Genomic DNA, 25,071 nt, shown 5'->3' with positions numbered 1-25,071 from the left:
GTCATCTCCTCCGTTAATATTTAACGGCAGGTTGCTTGATTGACAAGATTTAAATAGTTGGGTGACCCGATTGACAAAATGAATAAATAGTTAATTGGTCAATGATATAGTTTACTCTAAAAATTAATGTTTAATTAAATTACATCTAGATTTTTAACTAATTTATAATTATACGTTTAGTACTTTGTAATTTAACGTTTTATAAATTAATTTAATGGTGTTAATCTGTGCTCGTCGAACGTGGCAACATCATCTTTATAAATATCATCAAATTTTAAATGGTGTATGCATGTTTAAGTTATAGTTCAACTTATTTATTTAAAGCAATTAATATACAAAATATTATAAAATTATCAAGGCGAGTACTCTAGTAGTATCAAGGAACAGAAAAATTGACGACCAAAATAAGATACCTGTAAGAAAAACCATTCAAAACAAGTAAATTGAGGTGTCACCAAGAGTGACATTAAACAAAGAGTGCACCAAATCTGAGAATGTAACCCATAAAGTTAATAGTAGGGCAAAGTACACAAATAGTCCAATTGAGTTTTTTGATTATTAAAAATTATAAAATTGTCTCTCAAATATAAAGAGTTACTTTGTTGAGTCGTTTGACCATTAAAAGTTACAAAATGGTCACCCGACTATTTATTATGTTCCAAACTCGTCATTTTTTATTAACGAATTAACTACAGTCTGAGCAAGACGTTAACATACTGACTGAAATATAATAAAATATGATATTATAATCTCAAATGATTATCATATCTCAGTTAGCATGTTAACGTCTAGCTCAGAAAACCGTTAATTTTTTAATGGAAAATGACGAGTTTAGAACATAATGAATAGTCAAGTGACCAATTTGTAACTTTAATAGTCGAGGGACTCAACAAAACAACTCCCTATAATCGGGAGACCATTTGTGTACTTTACCCAAAATTATATTATAAAGATTTATATATTAATAACATGTTTATATTATAAATGATATATTTATAATATTATATCATAAATATTATAAAATTAGATCATTAAATAAAAATATTGATACATATATATATATTAGTTTTGTTAGAAGCATAACAAATTCTTAAGTTGATTGATGTATTTAGTTTTCCTTCCGAAAGATCTTGGTTTGATCCTATTCTCTCTGTATATTCTCAAATTTATTCAACAAACAAAGTTGTTTTGGGCACTAAATGCGACGTTCACATCGATAACCGCCGATATATTATTGTATCGTTATGGAGTTAATGATTTAGTGTTATAATTGAAATGAAAAAAATGTAATGTTATAATTGAAGAAATGACAAATTTAACAATATAAATGATATATTATCTAAAGTTCAATGATATTAAATGTAATTGACCCAATCAATAATCAGGTTTGACTTTAACAGTTTGTGAATGCCGGCTCATACGACCCACAAAACAATTAAAGACTAAACTAATATTAAATAGGGTAAAATACACAAATAATCCTTAACTATACGATATTATTTTTTTGAGTTCTCTGACTATTGAAAGTTATAAAATGGTCCTTCGATTCTAGGGTGTTACTTTGTTGAGTCTCATAACTATTAAAAGTTACAAAATAATCACTCGAATATTCATATGTTTTAAGCTCGTCCTTTTACGTAAAAAAAATTAACGGTTGTCTGAGCTAGATATTAACATGTTGACTGAGAATTGGGATATAATAAAATCGCATCCCAAAACCGTTTCAACTGTATAATCGTTTGATATTTTGAGATCAAATTTTATTAGCAGGTTAACGTCATGCTCAGACTATCGTCAATTTTTTAATTGTTAAAGATGAGTTTGAGACATATGAATAGTCGGATGATCATTTTGTAATTTTTAATAGTCGGTGGACAACACTCTATAGTCGGACGACCATTTTATAACTTTCAATAGTCATATGACTCAACAAAACAATATCCTCTAATCATTGAACCATTTGTATTCTTTACCCTATTAAATATTAAGATATATTAAGAACTGAAAGCAACAACCACTTATAATTCTCAACGATTACAACATATCAAAGTAAAATTTTTAAAAAAAAAAGAAGTAATAGTGATTTGAACATAGTAAAATATCTCATGTGTTTATACATGAATTGTGCACTTGAGTCTTGACAAATGGTAAACGACAATCCAAAACTTAACAAATTATTCTTACATGGCCATATTCAAAACGTATATTGTCTTAGAAGCGTTAAGATACATCCAATTGGAAAAAAAGAAGAAGGATGTTAATAGCGTAATAAATGACAATATTTAGGGATGTTCATTCGGTTAAAACCGAATCGAATCGAACCGAATTAATCATAATCGAATTAATTAAAAAAAATTTCTTTAACCGTTAATTGAATCAAACTTTTTTTTCAAAAATATTAACCGAATCGAATAAATTTCGGTTAATTCAGTTAATTTTCGAATTAATCGATTTTTTTTAATTTTTTTAATTTATATAAAAATTAAATGTTTTTAATTCAAAAAAAAGTTTATAATTAATTTAAATAATATATAATTATAAAATAAAAATTTCAGATAAATTTTTCAATTAATTAATATTGATTTAGGTTTAAAAGTTGTTGGATCTTAAATTATTAATTGAGTTTTAAATGGTTTGGACTTAATCAATATGTTATATATAATATATTTAATATTTTTTAATTAAAAAAACAGTTTATAATTAATTTAAATAATATGTAATTATAAAATAAATTTTATATAATTTTTTTAATTAATTAATATTGATTTAGGTTTAAAAGTTATTAGATCTTAAATTATTAATTGAGTTTTGGGCTGAGCCCATATGTTATATATAATATATTTAATATTTAAAATTTAATTTCGGTTAATTCGGTTAATTAACCGAATTCGAACCAAATTAACCGTTAATCAAATTCTAAAAATTTTCTTAACCGTTAATCGACCGAACTAATTCTGTAATCAAATCAAATTAACTGAACTAATTCGATTCGATTTATTAACCGAATTAGTTGGGTTATTTGAACAGCCCCAAACAATATCAACAGAAAAAAAGTCAACGGTCTGGATTAAGAGCCGCATTAAGCTTTAGACGAAATCCTTGTCCAGCTTGGAATGTTCGAAGTCTAGACAGTTGTTTGGTCGACGCTACAAATTTATCACGGGAAATCGGAGAAACCGTTACCGATGACAACCGCCACTGAGCAAGATATAACCGTCCCTCTCAGTAAGACTTTCCACCGTCTCAACTCTCTTTACTTCATTTCAATTTCCCGCTGCTATTTTCCTTTTTTTCTCGTTCTTTCTCTTCTGATTTTCCTCCAATCCAATCGACTCATGGGCAGTTCAAAAGTCTCCTCCCAGCCAAAACCAACCCGATGGATCCTGTTCAGTTCCGCCGTCGCCGGACGATCCCGAGAATTCTCCCATCGAGGAAGTGGCTATGTCGGTACGCTTGCTGTAAGTAATGGAAAGTAGATATATGTTTATATTTGATACACTATCGATGTACCTGATAAATTGTCTGTGGACAAGATACCAGACTGCGTGAATATAGCCAATAAGAGTAAAAGCAAGGTTCTCATAAATAGCTTTTTTTACTTATGGTTGCAAATTAAACAGGAGACGAATCCATGCCGGATTATTAATTATCAGATTCGCTAATCACAGCAACATGAGCAGAATGACTAACAAATCACCATTCACAGCTCTTTTGGCTCGTCTCTAATATTGCAGGCTCCTGCACCTTCATAGCTTCTTCCATTTTTATACAAAACCCTTTCTCCGCTCAAGCAAGATAACCTCCTCCCATGTTGGTCACATTCTTAAAGCCCTGAAACATCACCGAGTATCGTTAATTACTACCGGTCTTTAAGTTGCAATTACGGGAAAGATGTGTCTCAGACTCTAGAGTTGCAATCGAATAAACTCAAACTTTTAAGCTCAGCTGTTGCATGAAGGGATCTCAACCCACTTTGTCAGCCCTGTGAGAAAAAGAAAAGCACTTAGCCGACTTCCAATTCCCACATCATTTAGATAGAGAAAAGGCAAAAAGATGAATTCGAACTTCGAAATTGCCAATATGAGAGGATCGTCCTCCTTGCAAATTGATGAAACCTCCTTCAAGAATTCAGGATTCTTCACCCTACCTGCAGTGGGAATCCAAGAACAGATTAATACTGTATATACAACAGAATCTAAAGGATGAAAAACAGCTTAAAGACCTTCAGGTGTGCTGAACAAGTATGGGATATTAAGGATCTTCTCTGCTTCCACACGTCCCTTCTTGTATTCTTCCACTGTCCTGTTGTCAATGGAAATGAATCTCAAACATGAATTTAAAGGGGGGAGAAGCTATCATGTTAAGGAACAAAGAACTAAACTGAATTTTGTTATGTTACCTGACATCAATATAAACATAACCAGACTGAATCAAGTGTTTTGTTTCAACAACATCAAGGGTAACGACTTGTGATCCCGAGCTGAGATATGAAAGAAGAAAAATAAAAGAAACAGCAAGGGAAGAAGACAACCAAAGAAACACCCATATCAAAATTTTGCACTTCTTTCAAGTAAAAACATCACCTTTTATCCAGAGAACCCCATGGAGACTCTTTATATGTTTTGCCTTAGCTGTTTTTTTCTCAGATCCTGTGGCTATTTCCTTGGTTTTCTCTTCTCGTTGAAGATAGAAAAATATGGGCTGGGATTTGCTCACCACTTTTGCTCAATTATGTAGGAAATGGAATGGTGAGTCAGGATAACGAGCTGTACCACTTTGGCATAATCAATCTACCCATGCTACCTGTAGGGCAAGGATCACCTGCATTCATGTTTTACGTGTGTTAGCTTTTATTTTGGCTTTGGGTTGAATGTCACCACCTTATTGTTTGAATAAAATGATTAAAAAATATTGTTGCTGACTATGAAAGAAAAGTGAAAATTAATAATAATAATAATAATAATAATAATAATAATAATAATAAATATTACGTCGATAAGTGATCAAAACAGAAATGAACTATAAAAACTAGGTGTAATTTTTTTTAAAAAAAAGTAGTTATATACTTAAAACATAAATGCATAAATAGATGAGTGACTAAATAGATAATTGAATCACGGTACTTCTAATGTAATAAAAATCGAGATCATTAAGGCAAAAATGCTTCATGGTTTGGAAGTTGTCATAAAGGAGAGACATCTGAACTTCACAAGAGAAGTCCAAATCGAACTAAAGGTGGTTCCCACGAATGTCTCGAAATCGATTCGACTCAATTTGAGACTTGCAGCTCTGACGATTCTAATATTTCCGAAAAGGTTGGAGTTGTGCATAATGGGGGAAAATCACCATCCTCTCACTCACTAAAAGATCAGCATAAGGTTCCCTGCCGAGCAAAATCACCAACCGGAGAAAAATGTTTTAGGCGGCTTCAGATGTAAAGATGGCTAGTTTCCTGGAGGAAATCAAGTTTAACAAGTGCAGCACACCTAGGAGTATAACCAATCTTCCCGTCTTAGATAGTTGTTTTATCTACCGATGAACAGTCTAATGTCATACCGATCTAGACCCGACCGAGTTAGTTCGACTACTCGACTTATGAAAAGATCCGACTAATATTTCGAAATTAAAAAATAATTTTTGACCAGCTTTTTACTTCACCTAAACTCAACCTGAAAATTAGAGCATTCCATTCACATCCAATTCGATCTAGATTTAAGACGGTTTCACGTAACTCGAAATTCGATTCAAATTTTTAGGTTTAAACATGTACACTACCCGACCTATATATTTGTTCATTTTATTAGGTTAAATAAATATTTAATTAAAAAATAAAAAATAAATAGTATTGTAATTATCTCTTAATATATAAATAATTATAATATTATATTAGATCGGGTTGTATCAAATTTGCCTTTCCAGTTTCATCATCTGTCCCATTGGCCCCTTTAAACGTGGACTTGCGACAACACCCTCGGAAATTTCCAAATCTCAGCTTGGTCCCCTCTTCTGCATTTGCATATTCAAGCGGTATTTTGCAGTAATATTTTAATTACAGGGGAAAAAAAAACAAGTAGCTTCGTCATTGAAACCGAAATATAAAAGATGTTTCATGTTCTGGCTCTCTGCCCCAAGTTGGTTCCACCATCACCAGTTCACCACCGAGTAAAGTAACCTAACGTTTTCATGTTCAGAGAAGTGAAGTGTTTAACTTGAGGAAAAAAGAAACTTTCTTTGCTGTGAAAGATGGCACCTTTGGGCTTTGAAGATGAATGAGCCTCCATTGGTGAAAGTTGCAGTGGTAAAAGCAACAGATCTTTTGACTAATAAGTAAATAACTCGCTAGTCTTTTTTTTTTAGTTAAGTTGCTTAAAAATTTCCGGGAAAAAATAGAGTTGATCTGTGGTAGAAAGGTCAGTACTGAGGAAGAAAAATGGGGTGCTGGTACTGGAGGATCGATAGAGAAGAGATTGTTTCGCGTTGCAAGGCGAGAAAGCGGAACATGAAACAGTTGGTTAAAGCTCGACAAGCTCTTGCTTCTTCACATTCTATGTATCTACGCTCTTTACGAGGCACAGGCTCAGCTCTCCTTCCATTTTCCAACAATGAAACTACTACTCCTCGCCTATACCACCATCACCATACACCTCCGCCGCCGCCTCAACAGCCGCCATTTCCACCGCCTCCGTCGATGAGTCTCGGTTCAGACACTTGGGCATCCACTACCACCGCCTCCGCTGCTCTTCCGCCTTCTCCTCCTCAGTCCAGTAACTGGGATTTCTGGGATCCGTTTGTTCCAGCTACGGAGTCACGTTTAGCCACGGAGGAAGAATGGGAGGCCGCCACGGTCACAGCTAATCCCCAACGATCAGGACTGCAAGCATGGCGGGTCCCCCTTCTGTGGTGAGTGGGTTCACGAAAGATACTGCAAGTGAGCTTGCTATGGTGGTGTCGAGGAATAGTAAAGAATTGGTGGAGATCGTGAAAGAGGTTGATGAGTATTTTCTCAAAGCTTCTGATGCTGGTAGCCAGCTCTCGTTGCTATTAGAAGTTTCAAATCCAAAGTTCCCTTCTCAAAGTAAATGAGTTAAATCTCTCTCTCTCTCTCTCTATTTTCTGGGTGGGGTCTCATTTGATTGTTCCTTGTTGTAGGTAAAGGGTATAACAATGGCACTGTTCTTAGCAGAAGCCATTCTTCTACCATAGAGAGATTGTATGCTTGGGAGAAGAAATTATACCAAGAGGTCAAGGTATTTTGTTCATCTGTGAAGAATGATATGACATTTTTGTAGGCAAAAGAGTGATTTATTTTTGTTGGTGGTTTTGTTTAGAATGCTGACTGTAAAGATGGAGCATGAGAAGAGAGTGGTCCAGCTGAGGAAGCTGGAGTTGAAGAGAGCTGAGTATTTGAAGACTGAGAAGACTAAGAAAGAGATTGAAAAATTAGAATCCCAAATGATGGTTGCTTCACAGGCCATTAAGACTATATCAACAGAAATCATACAATTAAGAGAGTCTGAGCTTTATCCTCAGCTCTTGGACCTTGTAAAAAAGGTTAGTCTTGCTTATTTATCATTCTGCTTCCATTTACTCGGTTTCTGTTTGATTCCGGCCAATATCCCTCACGTTTCCATCTGAATGTCTTGCATCATTTTCTAGTTCAGGGCAGAAGGTTTATCATACAGAAAAAGACAATTTTTGGGACCCTTAATTCTTGTAATCTGCATAGAAATAGTACTTAATGATGTTATTTCTTTTGCTTGTTGCAGATTGATGTGCATGTGGAGGAGCATGTATGAGATCCACCAAGTTCACACGCACATAGTTCAGCAGCTCAAGTACCTTAACTTTATACCTTCTAACGAGCCAACATCAGAGATTCTCAGGCAATCGACTCTACAGCTCGAGTTCGAAGTCCAGCAGTGGCATTCTTCTTTCTTTAACTTAGTCAAGGCTTAACGGGACTACATTCAGTCCCTCGCGGGCTGGTCCGGCTTAGTCTTTTCCAGTTCAGCAAAGATCCCCTTTTAAGAAACAGTGAAGAATCGAAAATTTACACGTTTTGTGAAGACTGGCATCTTGTAGTTGACAGAATTCCAGATAAGGTAGCATCCGAAGGAATCAAGAGCTTCTTGACCGTAATCCACACCATTGTGGTAAGCAAGCAAAAGAAGAAGGCTGATTCAACGAGTAAAGAATTTGAGAAGAAGACAGCCAAGCTTAGATCACTGGAAAGCAAGCATGGCTCTTCTTCCATGCCTGAAATGAGCAAATAACCCGGTTACAGAAAAACGAACAAAGGTCGAAATGTGGAGAGTGAAGGCAGAGGAGGAGAAGAATAAGAACGAGAAATCGGTGAGCGTGACTTTAAATGATGCTACCACTGATACCTGGTTTGGTACATTAATGCCATGCCACCTTGAATCTGTCTACAACCAAGCCAAGGCCATTGGTGAGGAGCATGATGTGAAGAGAATACTCCCTTGAGGAAAACAAAATGATGCTACCACTGATACCTGGTTTGGTACATTAATGCCACCTTGTTCGGTACTCGAATCAGAGTCTGAACTCCGGAGAAGCGATGCACAAGTGATTTTCGAGATGGTGTAGGAAGTAGGAAATTTTCCGGTCAAGTAGGAATTCTATACCATGTTTTGTTTGGTACATCAAAACCTTTTTCGTCTTCTGCCTTTTGAATCAAGAAATCAGCTTTTACATTCATTTAGTTGCTTTAATATATATATATATATATCATTCTGAGTGTTAATTTTTTTTGTCAAAATCGAAGACAAAGTTGTTTTACATAAATCTTAGGTTTCGATAGTTAATCTCAAACACTTCAATTTAAACTTTTAGATTTCATTAAATGAATTTTTTTTGTATGGATATAACATATCGATTTTAAAATTTAACAATAGGTAACTAAAACAAAAATATAATATAATATTAAATATTATTTTAAAAATAAAATAATTAGATGACTTAAATAAAAATAAAACATAAGAATAAATGGATGACCCAATAGATAATTTACCTCTTGCATGAAACCCGTTTCCTTCAAGCAGTGGTTTAGAATCCGAATGTCGCAAAACACCCGGCTCGGACCCGATCGGCCGTATGGTATGGCTTAAAAAGAAAATAGAAATGGCGGAAAGATATTATTGGTTGGTTAAGATCGGTTCGCTCAACGAACGCTTTCAAACGGTATAATTTCCCGTTCCAAACATTAAAAAAAACGAAAACAAACTCAAATCCAGGAAAACTTTCCCTTTTTCCCAGGGTTAGCTGATTCTCTAATTTCCTCCTTTGTTTTCAATCCATTTTCTTTAATTTCAACCTTGGTTCCCTTCGACCCTTTCTTTGTATTTCTTTAAGTCCCGTTCCAAACATTAAAAAAACACGAAAACAAACTCAATCCAGGAAAACTTTCCCTTTTTCCCAGGGTTAGCTGATTCTCTAATTTCCTCCTTTGTTTTCAATCCATTTTCTTTAATTTCAACCTTGGTTCCCTTCGACCCTTTCTTTGTATTTCTTTAAGTGTTATACCTAACTGGTGGGGATACGCAACGCAGGTGACTGGTTGAAGAAGAAAAGTGGTAATCGTGTGGAGTTTTCTTTAGGGGATCCAAGCTCTGTCCTCAGGTGTTAAGATCTGAGGCTATTCTTTTCTTTTGAGTGAAAAAAGGGAAAGAAAAGAAAATGAGTGCGGCAAGGTTTATAAAGTGCGTGACTGTTGGTGATGGTGCCGTTGGTAAAACTTGTTTGCTGATTTCTTACACAAGCAATACTTTTCCTACGGTAATTCTCTCCTCTTTTTCTTCTTCTCTTTTAAAGTATTTTTTAACATGAGGAAATTTTATGGATTGGTGAAGTGAAAGTAGGGTTTTTTGGGGGTTTAGTTTTCGAATTTGTTGTTTTGCTGTCCGATATGACTTTCATGAGGATTTACTGGTTGAAGACTAGTTTTAGTGTTTGTTGAGCTGATTTTATCAGTGAATTCGAGTTGGGAAAAGCTTATTAAAATTCTACACCTTTATGGGATACCATTGTCTGAAATTTGACAGATCAATTTGAAGGAAAGGGGAAATTATGATAATGGCTAATTTAATAAAAAAAATATGAACAATCACTTAAACGTTTCAATTGCTAAGTTTCAGGCCCTTTTTTTTTATCCTTTCTTTGTATATTTGGTCTTGATAAACATCAGAGGAGTTTCGACAGTTGGAGGCTGATACTAAGAATGCTTTTAAACTTTGTCTTACATTTTAATTGTGGTGGAAAACAGGACTACGTGCCCACTGTTTTTGACAATTTCAGTGCTAATGTTGTTGTCAATGGGAGTACTGTTAATCTGGGGTTGTGGGATACTGCAGGTACTTTGCACATGGACCTTCTGCTTTCTTTTTTTTCTCAAACTCATTGTTAGAACCATTGTAGAGACTAGAAATAAGGGTTTAAGTTTGCAATTTTGGGCTACAGGACAGGAAGATTATAACAGATTAAGACCTCTGAGTTATCGCGGAGCGGATGTGTTCATATTGGCATTTTCCCTCATTAGCAAGGCCAGTTATGAAAATGTCTCCAAAAAGGTTAGGTGTAGTTTTTTTTCTTTGAATTTCAAAATTCAAACATAGAGAAGTGGCGTGTACATAGACTTCAAATTTATTTATTGCTGATAATTATGTACTTGGTGTGTTTCCAGTGGATTCCAGAGTTAAAACATTATGCCCCTGGTGTTCCAATAATTCTTGTTGGAACTAAGCTTGGTAAGAACATCAAGTGCTGTAGCTGCAATTTTTAGTTCAAATAGCTACTTCCAAAACTCTGTCAGACAGTGCTCTCAATTGTGAAGTTTTAGACTTTAGACATTGATGCCATGGTTAGGTTAGGCTTTTAGTATTAGAATGATTCCCAATAGTTTTGCTTCTCGCTTTATGCTAGAAATTTTTAGTGAACCGTAAATGACTTAGCTGGATCCACACATGTATTGTGTTTATGTGTGAATTCTAGTGTTCATTTTCTTTTTCGTGTGTTTCCAAATGAACCAGATCTTCGGGACGATAAGCAGTTCTTTATCGCTCATCCTGGAGCTGTACCCATTTCTACGGCCCAGGTAAAGGATTTTGTTTTAGTTCAGACTTTTCCCGTTGTATGGACTTCTATGATTTGCAACTATCTAACCCTTACCTTTTTTTCTCCTGAAACTGTAAGGGAGAGGAACTGAGGAAGCAGATTGGTTCACCTGCTTATATTGAATGCAGTTCAAAAACGCAGGAGGTATGCGTTGTTTTGTAAATATGATCATATAATGGACTATGCTTTATGTTTAAGGGATTCATTGACTTCTCCGCAGAATGTGAAGGCAGTTTTTGATGCAGCCATCAGAGTTGTTCTTCAACCACCCAAGCAGAAGAAAAAGAAGAGCAAAGCACAGAAGGCCTGCTCCATATTGTAACTGGAAAAAAATGTGAAAAGATTACTAGAAGCCCCGGATCTCTGTGAAGTATCTGTTGGTGTAGCGTTTTACTGTATTGCAACTGTCGTGATATCGTATTGTTGAAACAAAGTACATGGATGCCATTCTTCTTTCGAATAGTTTTCAATATGCTTCTGTATTAATGCCACTGGAACATCCCGGTTAGGAAATTGCAGAGACAATTGTAAGATTATTGCTGTTGTATTGCTTTTAAGAAGGCTTGTGTGTTTGTGCTTAGTTTCTTGCGACATTGTTGTTTCTGATAATCTTTTCGTGACTCTTCACTCTTTGTTAATATTTGCTAATTTCTAAGTTTAAAGTATGATAATCAATGTTTTATAAATTAAATTAAAAGGACTAATTTTATAATCTTCATAATTGAAGGGATAAAATTCGTAATTAGACCTGAATAAAATATGAATTGTGAGCATAACCAAAAAGGACGGTGTAAATCTCATCGTATTAGACATCTCGAAAAGTCAAAGGCCATGATCAGAGTACAACATAGACATGCGTAGCACAAGATTACTCCGATCGAAATTGAGACAAAACGACCTCGATAACAATTAAGAAGCGTCTCCTAGTAAGAGAAAACGAGCAAATTAGGATTCAGAAAAGATCAAACAATAGGGACCGTAAAGATGATCGCAGACGGAGTCGAAGACGAAGAGAAATGGCTCGCCGCTGGCATCGCCGGCCTCCAACAGAACGCTTTCTACATGCATCGCGCTTTGGTAACTCTCTTCTCAATTACTTTTGGTGTACGCCTTACTTGGTTGAAGGGAAAGTGAGATTATCAGGGAAAATCCTTGCTTACTTTGAGATTGTTACTTAATTTGACCATAGAATCCCTAGCTTTTTGCAAGTTAGTGAAAATTTGGCACGATTTGTGATTTTTTTAGGATTCGAACGATCTCAGAGATGCTTTGAAGTACTCTGCTCAGATGTTATCAGAACTTCGAACCTCGCGGCTTTCCCCTCACAAATACTACGAATTATGTTAGCTCTTCTCTCCAAATCTGATCTCGATTTTGTATTAGATTCATGAACTGATTGGTAGATTTCGTTTTCAACTGAGGTCTTGAGTTTTTGGTTGATGGTTCAGATATGCGAGCATTTGATGAATTGAAGAAGGTGGAGATGTTTTTTAAGGAAGAGACAAGGCGTGGTTGCTCTATTGTTGATCTGTATGAGCTAGTGCAGCATGCTGGCAATATATTGCCTAGATTGTAAGTACAACTAACTTTCAAACTGTTTAATGTCTGCTTGCTCACTTCAGCTAGTGTACCCATAGGATGCAGGTTGTTATTTTCTTGTGTAATTCATTTCAGCAAGTGTATGCTGTGGATTTAAAGCAACTTTTCTGTGAGTTCTAGTATGGGAAATAGTTCTATTTTATTAAGGAAGTTTTCATGAACCCAGGCCCTAGATATATGTACTATTAGCGAGTGCATCCTGTTTGGTTCATCTGTAGGAGGTGTTACATGGTTACTTCTCGCACATATGTTGCATCGAATTATTTAACAGGAAAAGCATGTTCAATTAGCATAACTATTTAAATAACTTGCTTGAGCAATTTAGCTTGAGATACCTAAAATTGAGAACCTCTTGGATTAACTTACCTTTTAAATTTGTATTTAACATGTTAAGTTTTGTGATCTATGCCAGGTATCTCCTCTGTACCGTAGGCTCTGTTTATATCAAATCTAAGGAAGCTCCTGCTAAGGATGTTCTTAAAGATCTTGTTGAAATGTGCCGTGGAATTCAGCATCCGGTACATGGCCTCTTTCTTAGGAGTTACCTCGCTCAAGTTAGCAGGGATAAATTGCCTGACATAGGTTCTGAATATGAAGGGTGAGAAATCAAGTGTTCCATCACCCCCATTTTTGGGGAAAAAATTGATTTCAGTAGCTAATACTATATTTTGTTTCTAATTTATGTTTTTCCCAATATCTTCTATGTTTGAATCTTCATCTATATAAAAAAACGAAATTTGATTGTTATCATCTATCATTTATTCACTATTTTATGCTGTCATGCTACTTCTTTCACTTGACATATGAGAGCACCAAATTGATTAAGCAAATTATTGATCATGTCAATCCTGCTGTGATTTTGGTTATGATCTGATCAAATCATTGGTTAATAGTTAAGTAATCCTTTTTTCAACCTTTAAGCTGGTTCTGTGTTGAGATTGCCTGACCAGTTGTAAACTTTCTTGATTCCTTCAGGGATGCAGACACTGTAGTTGATGCTGTGGAATTTGTGCTTCAAAACTTTACAGAGATGAACAAGCTGTGGGTGCGGATGCAGCATCAGGTTAGTTGACTTAAATATCAATGGTCTATTCCTGCTCACATGTTTGGGATGCATGTATCACAAAAATGCTTGCATGATATGGAGGTAAAACTATACCATGAGGGCATGATTTCTGGTCACGCAGGTGTTATAGTGCTTGTCAATCATTCATTCTCTTTGCTGATCCTGAATTGAGGCTTGCTGTCGGGCTTTCTGGTCTGCAGGGACCTGCCCGAGAAAAGGAGAAACGAGAGAAGGAAAGGAGCGAGCTAAGAGATCTTGTAATATCTGTGACCCAAATCTTGTAAATTTCACTGCAATAATGTTGAGTACCAGTTGAAGGATGCTTACGGACGGTTTTTCCTTTCCCTTGCTTGCTCTTTGATTAGGTTGGGAAGAATCTTCATGTGCTCAGTCAGATAGAAGGTATTGACCTTGATATGTACAAAGACACTGTTCTTCCTCGTGTACTTGAACAGGTTGGTGTTGTGCGCATCAACAAATGAAGTCAGTCTAATTTCCACGTTCTGTCTTGGAGCTTATAATATGTAACTTTTGCTGCCTAACCATCAAGCATTGGTTGCCTAAAATATATTGACAGGTTGTCAATTGTAAAGATGAGATAGCTCAATATACTATCTAATGGATTGCATAATTCAAGTCTTTCCTGATGAATACCACTTGCAAACTCTTGATATACTGTTGGGTGCTTTCCCACAACTTCAGGTGTGTCATGAATATGTGCTTCTGTTATTGTCTTTAGTTCCTTGAGCTTCCTCATAATTTGCATAACTAAATATTTCTTCTTGTTCCTGGTGTGTGGATCAACATGGATATATGTATTATAGCTTAATATTTATGATATAAAGCAGCAACTTAAGCACACCCTATAAGTTTTGAACTCTTTTCTTCCTTTTGTTTTTTCAGCCAGCTGTTGACATTAAAACTGTGCTATCCCGATTAATGGAAAGGCTATCAAATTATGCTGCTTCAAGTGCAGATGTGTTGCCTGAGTTCCTGCAAGTAGAAGCTTTTGCAAAGTTGAATTATGCCATTGGAAAGGTAAATTTGTTTGCATAGATAATTCTTAGCTTAACCTACACCAATGTCCTAAATAGTTTGTCTTATTCTATCCTACGATGCAGGTGATTGAAGCACAGCCTGATATGCATATCCTTGGTGTTATAACTTTATATTCATCTCTTCTTACATTTACTCTCCATGTTCATCCAGACCGGCTTGATTATGCTGATCAAGTTTTGGTAAGCTACTGTCTTAAAACTATATCATATATATTCACATAAGGTTTACTATTTTATTATAAACCATGATCCATTAGTGCACAAAATCAAGTATGTTTCCCAAATGTAAAATTATTAAGTTATGCCCATGCAATTGAATTTTCGTGCTGTGGTGCACTGCTTACCATATTGCTTTGTGTTATAAAGAGAAAGCTATGTGATCATTTGTTCCTACTGCCATTTGTTTTCACAGAAAATAGAAATCAACAAAGAGGTAACTTGACCTTGTTCTTATTCAGGGAGCATGTGTTAAAAAACTCTCTAGCAAAGGAAAGCTTGAAGACAACAAAGTAACAAAACAGATTGTTGCGCTCTTGAGTGCTCCACTTGACAAATATAATGACATTGTTACAGCATTGAAGCTTTCAAATTATCCTCGTGTTTTAGATTACCTTGACAGTGAAACAAATAAAGTCATGGCAACTGTGATAATTCAAAGCATTATGAAGAACAAAACTCGTATCTCTACTGCTGACAGAGTATGTTTGTAATTACATTGTTTACCTATTCTATTCGAGCTTGCTTTTTAGTTGAAAGGGTGTCTTGATCTTGTTACTTTATGTGACAGGTTGAGGCGTTGTTTGAATTGATAAAAGGTCTTATCCAGGATCTGGATGGTGCTGCTCATGATGAGGTTGTTATGCTTTATTCATCTTCATATGCATAGTTTTAAATGTTTATTGGTGTTCATCAATATGCACGACAATTGTTCAATCTCACATTTAGGTCGATGAAGATGACTTCAAGGAGGAACAAAATTCTGTAGCACGTCTTATTCAGTTGTTGCATAATGATGACCCTGAAGAGATGTTTAAGGTACATGATTGGGTGAAAGCATTTTTGTTTTCAAAGCACTATTGATGAGGTTCATATTAGTTAGTCATATAGGTCAAGTGCATCTACTGGGGTTTTCTCATGAACCTTTTTATTTGTGCATTCAATTTGATAATTTGCAGATAATATGCACGGTGAGAAAGCATATCTTGGGTGGAGGACCAAAACGCCTACCCTTCACTGTCCCTCCCCTTGTTTTCTCTTCACTTAAGGTTTGTTTCTATTTTGTGTGTTTGGCTATAGAATTCTATGACATTAAAAATGAAGACTGAACAAATGTTCTTGTTGATATCTAAGCAGATAATGGCATGTTTTTGGGTATATAATGCCAGCTTTGTGACTTATCATTGTTGCACTCAAATAAGATTTTAAGAATTTGTCTAATGAAATGGATCTCCTACAAAGAATAAAAATTTCGAATTAGAAATTAGAAATGGAAATTCTATCTTTAACTATTTTGCAATTGTGAATATCCTTACAGTTTCTATCTTTAAATCCTGAACTATTAGAATAGAAAAATTATCCCCCCCCCGGGGCTACTTTTTCCAGTTCCGTAGCCTGAACTGCAGTTAACATGAATGTTTTTGATTCCTCACACCATTGAGGTCCTTTCTTGTAATGAATTAACCATAATTTTTTGGCTGTTAGTTGGTTCGGCAACTACAAGGCCAAGAGGAAAATCCTTTTGGAGAGGAGGAATCAACCACGCCCAAGAAACTATTCCAGCTTTTGAATCAGGCCAGTCGTCTTCTTCATAACTGTGTTCAGGCATACTGCCTGCTTGTTTGTTGGCTATAATTTCTGATGATTATGCATTTAGATTTTAATTGTGATGGACGAAATGCTCTTTTTGAATGCATATTTGAAGGGTCTGTTGTTCATTCCATTCTCTCTGAATTTACCTAGCACATTTTTAGCATATTTGATAATGTTGGTAACTTATGGTTTCAGACTATTGAAACTCTCTCTAGCATTCCGGCTCCTGAGTTGGCACTACAGTTGTATCTGCAGTGTGCTGAGGTATGGTGTTTTTGGACCTCGTATATATTTACAAATCACAAATTAGATAATAATAAAATTGTAACAATATTCACGATGGATTTTTATTGATCAGGCTGCTAATGACTGTGATTTAGAACCCGTGGCATATGAATTTTTCACACAAGCATACATTTTATACGAAGAAGAGATTTCAGTAAGTTGGTTGCAACCAGAGTATTAACATGGCTTGTTATGGAGTATCTTCAATTTACATGCGTATCACTGATAAAACATGGGAATTACTAGTTGATTTTTGCTAATAAATGCTCTTATAGGACTCGAGAGCACAGATTACCGCAATACATTTGATAATTGGAACACTGCAAAGGATGCATGTCTTTGGTGTTGAAAATAGGGATACTTTAACTCACAAGGCTACAGGGGTAATCTTTCTATAATGTCACTTGTCTAGAATGCAACTAAGCATCTTTTTTAATCTGTGCTTGACTCGAACCGTTGTATTTGAGCAGTATTCTGCAAAACTTTTGAAGAAGCCTGATCAATGTAGAGCTGTTTATGCATGCTCACATCTCTTCTGGGTTGATGATCAGGATAACGTGAAAGACGGAGAGAGGTAAGTTTGAGCTTTATGTTTGTAATTTCATGTCTGCATTGTGTTATGTGCATGTGCATCCCATCAGGTGCTTCTGTTGCATCTAGATGAGGTTTTATTGATCTTCCTCTTTCTTTGCTTTTGAGTAGGGTCTTGCTTTGCCTTAAGCGGGCTCTGAGAATTGCAAATGCTGCTCAACAAATGTCAAATGCAGCACGAGGTAGCACTGGATCAGTCACTCTCTTTGTTGAGATACTGAACAAGTACATCCCTGCAAACCCTGATTGCAAACAACTTATATAATTATATTTGATTTGTTAAAATACTGTCCTAATTATTTATGATGGAAATTCGAACCTCGTTGTGTTGGTAGGTACCTTTATTTCTTTGAGAAGGGGAACCCCCAGATCAATGTTGCTGCGATCCAGAGTCTGGTTGAATTGGTAACAACCGAGATGCATAGTGACTCGAGCACACCGGATTCAGCAGCAGATGCTTTCTTTGCCAGTACACTCAGATATATAGAGTTTCAGAAACAGAAAGGTGGAGCGGTAGGCGAAAAATACAAGCCCATCAAGGTGTGATTACGAGAGCTCGTGTGCCTTATTTTTTCTTTAAAAAATTGTGCAAGTTTTTCCCCCTCAGACTGTTGTCATTAACAGTTTAGATATTAAACAATTACTTGCCAATAGAACATATATTCTGCCGCATGCATGTATATTTACAGATAAAAACACGCTATGCTTAGTTTGTGTTCGTCTTGTTGCTTGACGAATGTCTCATGTAAAATGTATACCCGACTCGACTTGGAATTTCAAGCCTTCTTATCTGCGTATAGGTGGACACGTGTACTGCATTCGTTTTCCCCTTCTTATAATAACTCCAAATTCTAACTTGAATAATAATTTGTAATTTAGTAATTCACCTCAAATCCTTATTATGCAAACACATCGAATCTATCTAAGGGTCAGTTTGATATAAGTGAATTTTAAAAGTATGAACTTTTGAAAGTGTTGTATAAAAGTGTAGTTTAAAATTTAATTATTTTAGATTATTGTTAAAAAGTGAATTTGAAAAGATAAAATGTTTATTATAAACATTATTTTATAAATTAAAAATTGAAAATACAAATAAAAATATAATTATGATACAAATATATTTTACAATAACTCACTATTAATATTTTAATATATAAACCATGAATTTTTTTTATTTTTAAGTTACTAAAATAAATTATTTTTTTAAGGATATTGGTATTAAATTATTAAAAAAATGTAAATATATAATTGAGTAGACTAAATGTAAAGTTGAAAATGAAAAGTAAAAAATCTTAACTTTTGCGGTTGGTTTGAAATTATCGTTTATACGTAATTTTTTTATTTTTTATCCGTTTGACATTAATTTTACGGCCAAAACAGATTTTTTTTAATTAAAAGTATTTTTAAAAAACATTACCAAATATACTTTAATTTGGAAACTGCATTTATTTTACGCGCAAGAACATGGTGTGGCAAGGGAAGAGAATGACGTATGGTTATGAAATAAGTGTATTCAATTTGAGCAATTTAATAGAAATTATCAGAATATGAAATGTGTCATTTAATAGAAATTGTTAATAATTATTACGGTTGAGATATTTAAAATGGTAATATTTATAACGTTCAACCTATGAATTGATTGAAAAATAATATAAACAATTAAATGAGAAAATATACATAATTCTTATACTTATTTTTGTATAAACCTTTTAAAAAAATAAAGATTAGGAATTTGAAAATTGTAAAACTAATTTATTTTTATGTTTAACTAAAAAGGGGGAAAGAAATTCTATACGAGTGTGGGACACGTACTTTTTCGGCATGTATTTACAGTGGGTGCGTATTAACCACGTGGTGTTTAAGAGCTGCAAAATATTATGAGCCGTGTTTGGGTCCTCCTTTCAAAGTAAAATTTAATTATTGCGAGTTTGAGCTACCAAACCCCTCCGTTCTTCAAGAAAGGATACCTTTTTAAAAACGGTTTTTAAGCTAAATAAACCTTTATTTGTTTATTACCAAACAATGCCTTCCATGTGACCCCACTGTTCACAGCTCGACCATTTCTCAATCTCCAATTCCATCTCTAGGGTTTACCTTTTTTTTTTTGGTTAACCTCATAGAAATATATATCATTCTATATTTCATTTTATTTGATTGAAAAATTGTCAACAAGTTGAATCTACCACGACTCTGTTTAAGCCTTATTCACAAGACCAGACATCGGCGACGGCGGTGATGTTGGGAATAGTAACAATAGTTTGAATCTCGATCGTCAAGGGTTGGAGTTCATCGATCAATACCGGAAGAATACGGATATGAATGATCTCGGAATCTCTGGAGAGGCGGTCCAAGGAGATGGTGATGGTGGTGCGGTGGAGAAGGAGGCAGGGGATGGAGTCAAAGCTTTCGAGATGAGCACGGGAAAACGGAGGCGGGGAAGGCCGCCGAAGAATCAGGCCAGAATCATGTCATCATCGGTGCCGGTGGCGCCACCTAACATTGACGATGAAGAAGACGTTTGCTTTATATGCTTCGATGGCGGAAGTCTCGTGCTTTGTGATCGCAAGTGAGATTCAAAATTTCTCTTCTATGTAGCTGATTCGTGATCTTAGCAGTAGCTAAAACCAAAATTTCAAAATCTCCTTATACATTATATAAATCACTATTTAAATCAGATTAAAATTAAAATTGTGAGCGGTCCTTTTATTTTTTGTAAATGCACCATTCAAATTTTGTAGCAATTAAAAGATATTCGATAAATAATGTATTGGGGGACTATTTTCAAAATTATTGTTTTTAAACTCAGACAATTTTTAATAGGATTTTCTATTAATTTTGCACCTTCATCTCATTTGATACTTAATCACTATCTCATATTTTCAACACAAAAATCGTATTGAAATCACTTTATAAAAGATTAGAGAAATAACATAACCTTTGATTTTAAAGTTTCAACTTCATTCTCATTCCTTTTTTTTAATACGAAATTGTGTAACAAATGGTTTTTTATACTTTTTATTTCAATATTAAAATTCCAAGAATCAAGAAAGTTCACATGATTCATTGAAGAATTGTGTAATTGGTAATTCTATCATTGTACATTTGGTCTGAAAACCTTGTTGCTCTTAAAATTTGATTGTGTAGTGATATATTTGTTTTACTTTGTTTACTTTACCTTTTGCTCCTACATAGTTTTGCAGACATATATATATATGATATAGTATATTAATGAATATAGTTTTGTGATTCTTCTGTTTACTTGGTTAATCATATGAGATTTAATGTATCAGGGGCTGTCCTAAGGCGTACCATCCGGCATGTATCAAAAGGGATGAAGAATTCTTTAAATCAAAGGCGAAATGGAATTGCGGTATGTTGCATTTTAGTTAGCTCTTCTACATATTTGTCACTTCTATTTCAGTTTCATTTAAATGTGTTACATGACTATTGAATCTTGTCTTATTTTAATCCAGATCCATGCTCTTCTTTACTTGTTTCACAATTAATTTAACTGTTGTTCTTACTGTTCACATGCTTATAGAATGGTAGCTTTCCATGTCTCTCATTGCATTGGTTTGGGTTCTTTGTTCTCGAGTGCTTATTGGATTATTCATCTCATTTACCATTAACATATGCTGTTGGATGGTGGCTTGTCAACTGGTAGCTTTCCATGTCTATCATTGCATTGTTTTGGGTTGTTTCTTCTCAAGTGAATGGTAACTTACGTGTTTGTTCAGTGACTTTGACTCTTGCTTCTGGATTAGTTATTGTGCTAATATTTTTTTTTATAAATTAACAACTTATTAGTAAGTTTCAATGATGAATTTGTTGTTTCATTAATTTTCTGGTGTTCTATTTGTACATTTCAGGGTGGCATATATGTAGCGCTTGTCTGAAAGCTTCATACTATATGTGCTATACGTGTACTTATTCCTTGTGCAAGAATTGCACTAAAGATGCAGATTACGTGAATGTAAGAGGGACTAAAGGATTTTGTGGAACGTGCATGAGAACTATAATGCTGATTGAAAACCATGGAGTAGAAAATAAGGAAACGGTATGATTAACTGCCTTGTACAATTGATTCCTGCGAATGTCTCAACCTTTTCCCCCTAGTATGCTTCCTTATTTGGTAACTATTGTAGTTATAGGCATGCTTATATTATCGAAGACTGTATACTTTTTATCTTAAATGCCTTTTAATTGTATTGTGCAGGTTCAAGTGGATTTTGATGACAAAACTAGCTGGGAGTATCTCTTCAAGGTTTATTGGATTTTGTTGAAAGAGAAAATATCTTTAAGTTTCGATGAGCTTATGAAAGCTAAAAATCCCTGCAAAGAAATTGCTATCATGGCTCCTAATGGAGATTCGTCTGGTGAGCTTATTAACCGTAGTAATCCTAAACGTGGTAACAGGGAAAATTCTTTTGGAGACGTAGGAGCAAGTTCTTATAAGAGAAGAAAATCAACAAGGCAAGAGAACTTTTTGAACAAAGTTGAATCTCTAGAAGCTGCGAGAGCAGATGTTACAAATGGGATGCCTTTTCCGGAAGGCATAAATTGGATAACAAAGGAGCTTCTTGAATTTGTGGCACACGTGAGAAATGGCGACACATCTGTGGTCTCTCGTTTTGATGTTCAGGCATTATTGCTCGAGTACATAACAAGAAGCAATCTTCGCGATCCTTGCCAGAAATCTTACATTGTTTGTGATTCAATGCTTATAAAATTGTTTGGAAAAACAAGGGTAGGGCACTTTGAAATGTTTAAGCTTCTTGATTCACACTTTCTCACCAAAGATCATTCGAGGCTCGTTGATACCATAACAAGAGGAGGCACAAAAGCTTTTGCTACCCAATTGGCTGTTGACAGGAACAGTGATGGCCAACCCATAATTTCTGATGTTAAGAGTTGTAAAACTAGCAAAAAGGTTGATGGTCAACCCATAACTGTTGATAGTAACAGTGATGGTAGGGAAGCTAGCATACCACCGCATTCTACAGGAGCGGAGCTATCTGTAAATAATATTGAAAAAGATAAAATATGGCACTATCAAGACCCATTCGGAAAAATTCAAGGGCCATTTTCTATGGCAATGTTACAAAAATGGAACATGGGTGGCCTTTTCCCTCCTAATCTGAGAATATGGCGAACAAGTGAAAAGCAGGATGACTCCGTTCTCTTAACCGTTGCTTTTGATGGGAAGCACAGCCAAGAGAAAAAGTTATTTCATAACAGCACTGTACCAATTGAGGCCGCAAGGATTGCCTCTGGTGATGGATGCCATAATAGGGATGGTGATGTTAGGGAGAGTAGGGATTTGAATGTGAAACCGATGGAAAACAAACAGGTTGAGGAGAGTTCGAAGTCAATGCAGAATGATATAAGTAATCATTGTTGTGGTAGCAAATGAATATGTGAAGAGCAAAGAATCAGACTCTCAATCTTCTCCTTGTAGTGCCTCGGTAGACATTGTTAATTCAAATCCAGTTCAGACAGGAAGTCCTTTACCAAATTGGGACTCCGTGAAGGGTGATAATTACTTCCCTGGCCAGCACCAAGTGAGTAGTTCCCTTCCCTCATCTACAGCATCTCAAAAACCTTGTGAAACCGAGTTTCATCAAGCTAGCAACGGTCATGGGGTTAGAAGATGGGACTGTGGTTCAATTGACATGAACGAAGATTTGAACAAGACCGCTGAAGGTCAAATTATTGCTGAAAATGTGAAGCAAGATAATGACAGAGAATTAGGAAAATCTTGTGGGCAAAGCCGGAGATCTTCTCCACTAAACAATACTTCAAATGGATGGGATTTGAATTCTGGCCTTATTTCTCTGGCAAGGGCTTTTGAAGCATCAGAGCACAATCAGGATATTGATTTCTCAAATATTCCTACCTCTACATCAAAGTTGAGCAACGAAGACTCAAAAATTCAGGCTACCGAAACCAAACAGTTTCTTTCTTTGAGTGTTCCTCATCAGGATTCAGGTCCTAGTTGGGGTACTGTTCTGAGTCTAGTGGGTACTGGATCACAACTTCCTGAAGTTACTGGTGAATGGGGTGGGTATTCCTCTGCTCCAGTGAAACCTTCTGCAGAGGAATGGAGGCCGGATCTTGTGCCAGAGTTTTCTTTGAAACCAACTGACTTGGAAAATAATCATTCCGCTACACCAAATTCAGGAAGTAGCCAATTGATGCATTCTTCTCCCACAGATCATGCAAATAATGCATCTGGTTGGGAGTATTCTTTGGCCGATGAATCTGTTTCGGATCTCTTGGCTGAAGTTGAAGCAATGGAGTCACTTAATGGCTTGCCTTCACCTACTTCAACGTTGCGTTCGAATGGAGAGTTGGCACAAGGAGCTGAACATGATTGTTTTAGCCCTGTAGAAGGACTCAGCCCTGCACCTGATCCAGGAGAAAGAGATACTTTGAGCTCCGGAATTGATCTACAAATGCTATCTCAGCCAACTGCAACCAATGAGCAGTTTGGGGTCTCTCAGTCTGAGGTTCTTGATGCTGGTAAGAGTTCCGATAGGAATTCTTCCTCAAGTCCTGTAGCAGATGAAGTTACAAGGCCCAGACATGTCTCGGTTAACCAATTTGAAGCTCGTTTAGACACGCAGCCTCCTGCGCCCCCGGTAACAACTTGGGGCATGGCTACTGCAGAGACTGCTTGGAGACCAGGGCCAGAAACTACAGACCCCAATTTGGGATTGGATCAAGGAATTACAACTTTTACTTTGGGAGGTTTAGGTCAAGGAACTAGAAATGTCGGTCGGGGAACAGATCAGGGAGCATTCCTGGAAAACGGAAGTATCAATTCAAGCACGACCACAGCGCATCCACCCTGTTGGGTAAGCCAACAGAGACATGTTGTTTCAAGGGACCGGGATTACGAGGGAAGAGATTCAAGTTTTGGTAGGGGCAGGTATCCTTGGAATAGACAGTCATCGAATGGTGGTCCAAAGGGGGTCGATTCTTTCAGACCACCACCGCCCAAAGGGCAGCGAGTTTGTAAATTTTACGAAAGCGGTTACTGCAAGAAGGGATCATCATGTAGTTATTGGCACCCATGATGAGTCTTACCAAGGCAATCGTGAGCAATTCATTCTGTATTTTCATTATTTGTAATAGGAACTTGGTCTGTTAGTCGACTCTGCCAAATTTAACTATAAGCTTTAACAGTAGCATCATGCCTGCTTAGGACACAGGTTGTCTTAAGCGCTTTTCCCATGCATAATTGAATATGGGTACCAGGATAAAATTATTTTAAGGAACATGAAGAAATTTTAATAAGTTCAACGTGCATGTGTTAGTTATGTATATTTTACTGATATCATAGTCGAAATCTACTCAAATTAGGTTTTCTATCTTTGGTCAATGTCTAATAATAGAAGTTCAACAGTATATGTATTCAATAATCAATATGTGCGGTAAGGTATATATCGCAGGGGACTTCGTCCCCACATCCCCGGCCCGGCCGAAATCAACGGTGACTTGAGGCTGTAGCGCATCAGGTATGATCAATTT

General features: G+C 35.8%; 2 protein-coding genes and 3 pseudogenes across 3 annotated transcripts; 4 read left to right on the top strand and 1 right to left on the bottom strand.

The window, feature by feature from the left end:
• Positions 1-3,700: 3,700 nt before the first annotated feature.
• LOC120136049 lies at positions 3,701-4,546 on the bottom strand (annotated as a pseudogene).
• Positions 4,547-6,094: 1,548 nt separating this feature from the next.
• LOC120136125 lies at positions 6,095-8,633 on the top strand (annotated as a pseudogene).
• A 514-nt stretch (positions 8,634-9,147) lies between these two features.
• On the top strand, positions 9,148-11,486 carry LOC120136127 (rac-like GTP-binding protein ARAC11). 2 transcript variants are annotated; one of them, XM_039152242.1, is made up of 8 exons: positions 9,148-9,277; positions 9,570-9,795; positions 10,283-10,370; positions 10,477-10,586; positions 10,700-10,763; positions 11,046-11,110; positions 11,209-11,274; positions 11,351-11,486. In XM_039152242.1, the coding sequence occupies exons 2-8, from the start codon at positions 9,697-9,699 to the stop codon at positions 11,450-11,452; spliced, it is 594 nt and encodes a 197-aa protein (XP_039008173.1). In that variant the 5' UTR covers positions 9,148-9,277; positions 9,570-9,696; the 3' UTR covers positions 11,453-11,486. The 2 variants fall into 2 exon arrangements, with proteins under 2 accessions (XP_039008173.1, XP_039008172.1); XM_039152241.1 differs by lacking the exon at positions 9,148-9,277 and having other exon boundaries at positions 9,478-9,795.
• Positions 11,487-12,048: 562 nt separating this feature from the next.
• Positions 12,049-18,333, top strand: LOC120136124 (vacuolar protein sorting-associated protein 35A-like). Its single transcript, XM_039152238.1, is given in 22 exon segments — positions 12,049-12,207; positions 12,376-12,472; positions 12,579-12,702; positions 13,142-13,327; positions 13,705-13,792; positions 13,996-14,052; positions 14,161-14,250; positions 14,373-14,402; positions 14,405-14,497; positions 14,699-14,833; positions 14,917-15,033; positions 15,312-15,551; positions 15,641-15,706; positions 15,799-15,888; positions 16,029-16,118; positions 16,555-16,644; positions 16,858-16,926; positions 17,021-17,101; positions 17,223-17,330; positions 17,418-17,521; positions 17,650-17,763; positions 17,874-18,333. Coding segments are annotated over 22 exon segments (2,373 nt in total). The 5' UTR covers positions 12,049-12,114; the 3' UTR covers positions 18,085-18,333.
• A 1,376-nt stretch (positions 18,334-19,709) lies between these two features.
• Positions 19,710-24,709, top strand: LOC120136123 (annotated as a pseudogene).
• Positions 24,710-25,071: the final 362 nt, after the last annotated feature.

The sequence above is a fragment of the Hibiscus syriacus genome, unplaced genomic scaffold (genome assembly GCF_006381635.1).
Source record: "Hibiscus syriacus cultivar Baekdansim isolate YM2019G1 unplaced genomic scaffold, ASM638163v2 tig00110621_pilon, whole genome shotgun sequence".
NCBI classification, from domain to species: domain Eukaryota; kingdom Viridiplantae; phylum Streptophyta; class Magnoliopsida; order Malvales; family Malvaceae; genus Hibiscus; species Hibiscus syriacus.
This window is presented reverse-complemented; position numbering and strand designations above follow the sequence as displayed.

Excerpts from the sequence above, each read along its gene's own strand:
- LOC120136127 (XM_039152242.1), top strand. The coding sequence starts at position 9,697 with ATGAGTGCGGCAAGGTTTATAAAGTGCGTGACTGTTGGTGATGGTGCC. Across the intron at positions 10,764-11,045 it reads TCTTGTTGGAACTAAGCTTG|ATCTTCGGGACGATAAGCAG; the intron begins GTAAGAACATCA and ends CAAATGAACCAG. Across the intron at positions 11,111-11,208 it reads TACCCATTTCTACGGCCCAG|GGAGAGGAACTGAGGAAGCA; the intron begins GTAAAGGATTTT and ends TGAAACTGTAAG.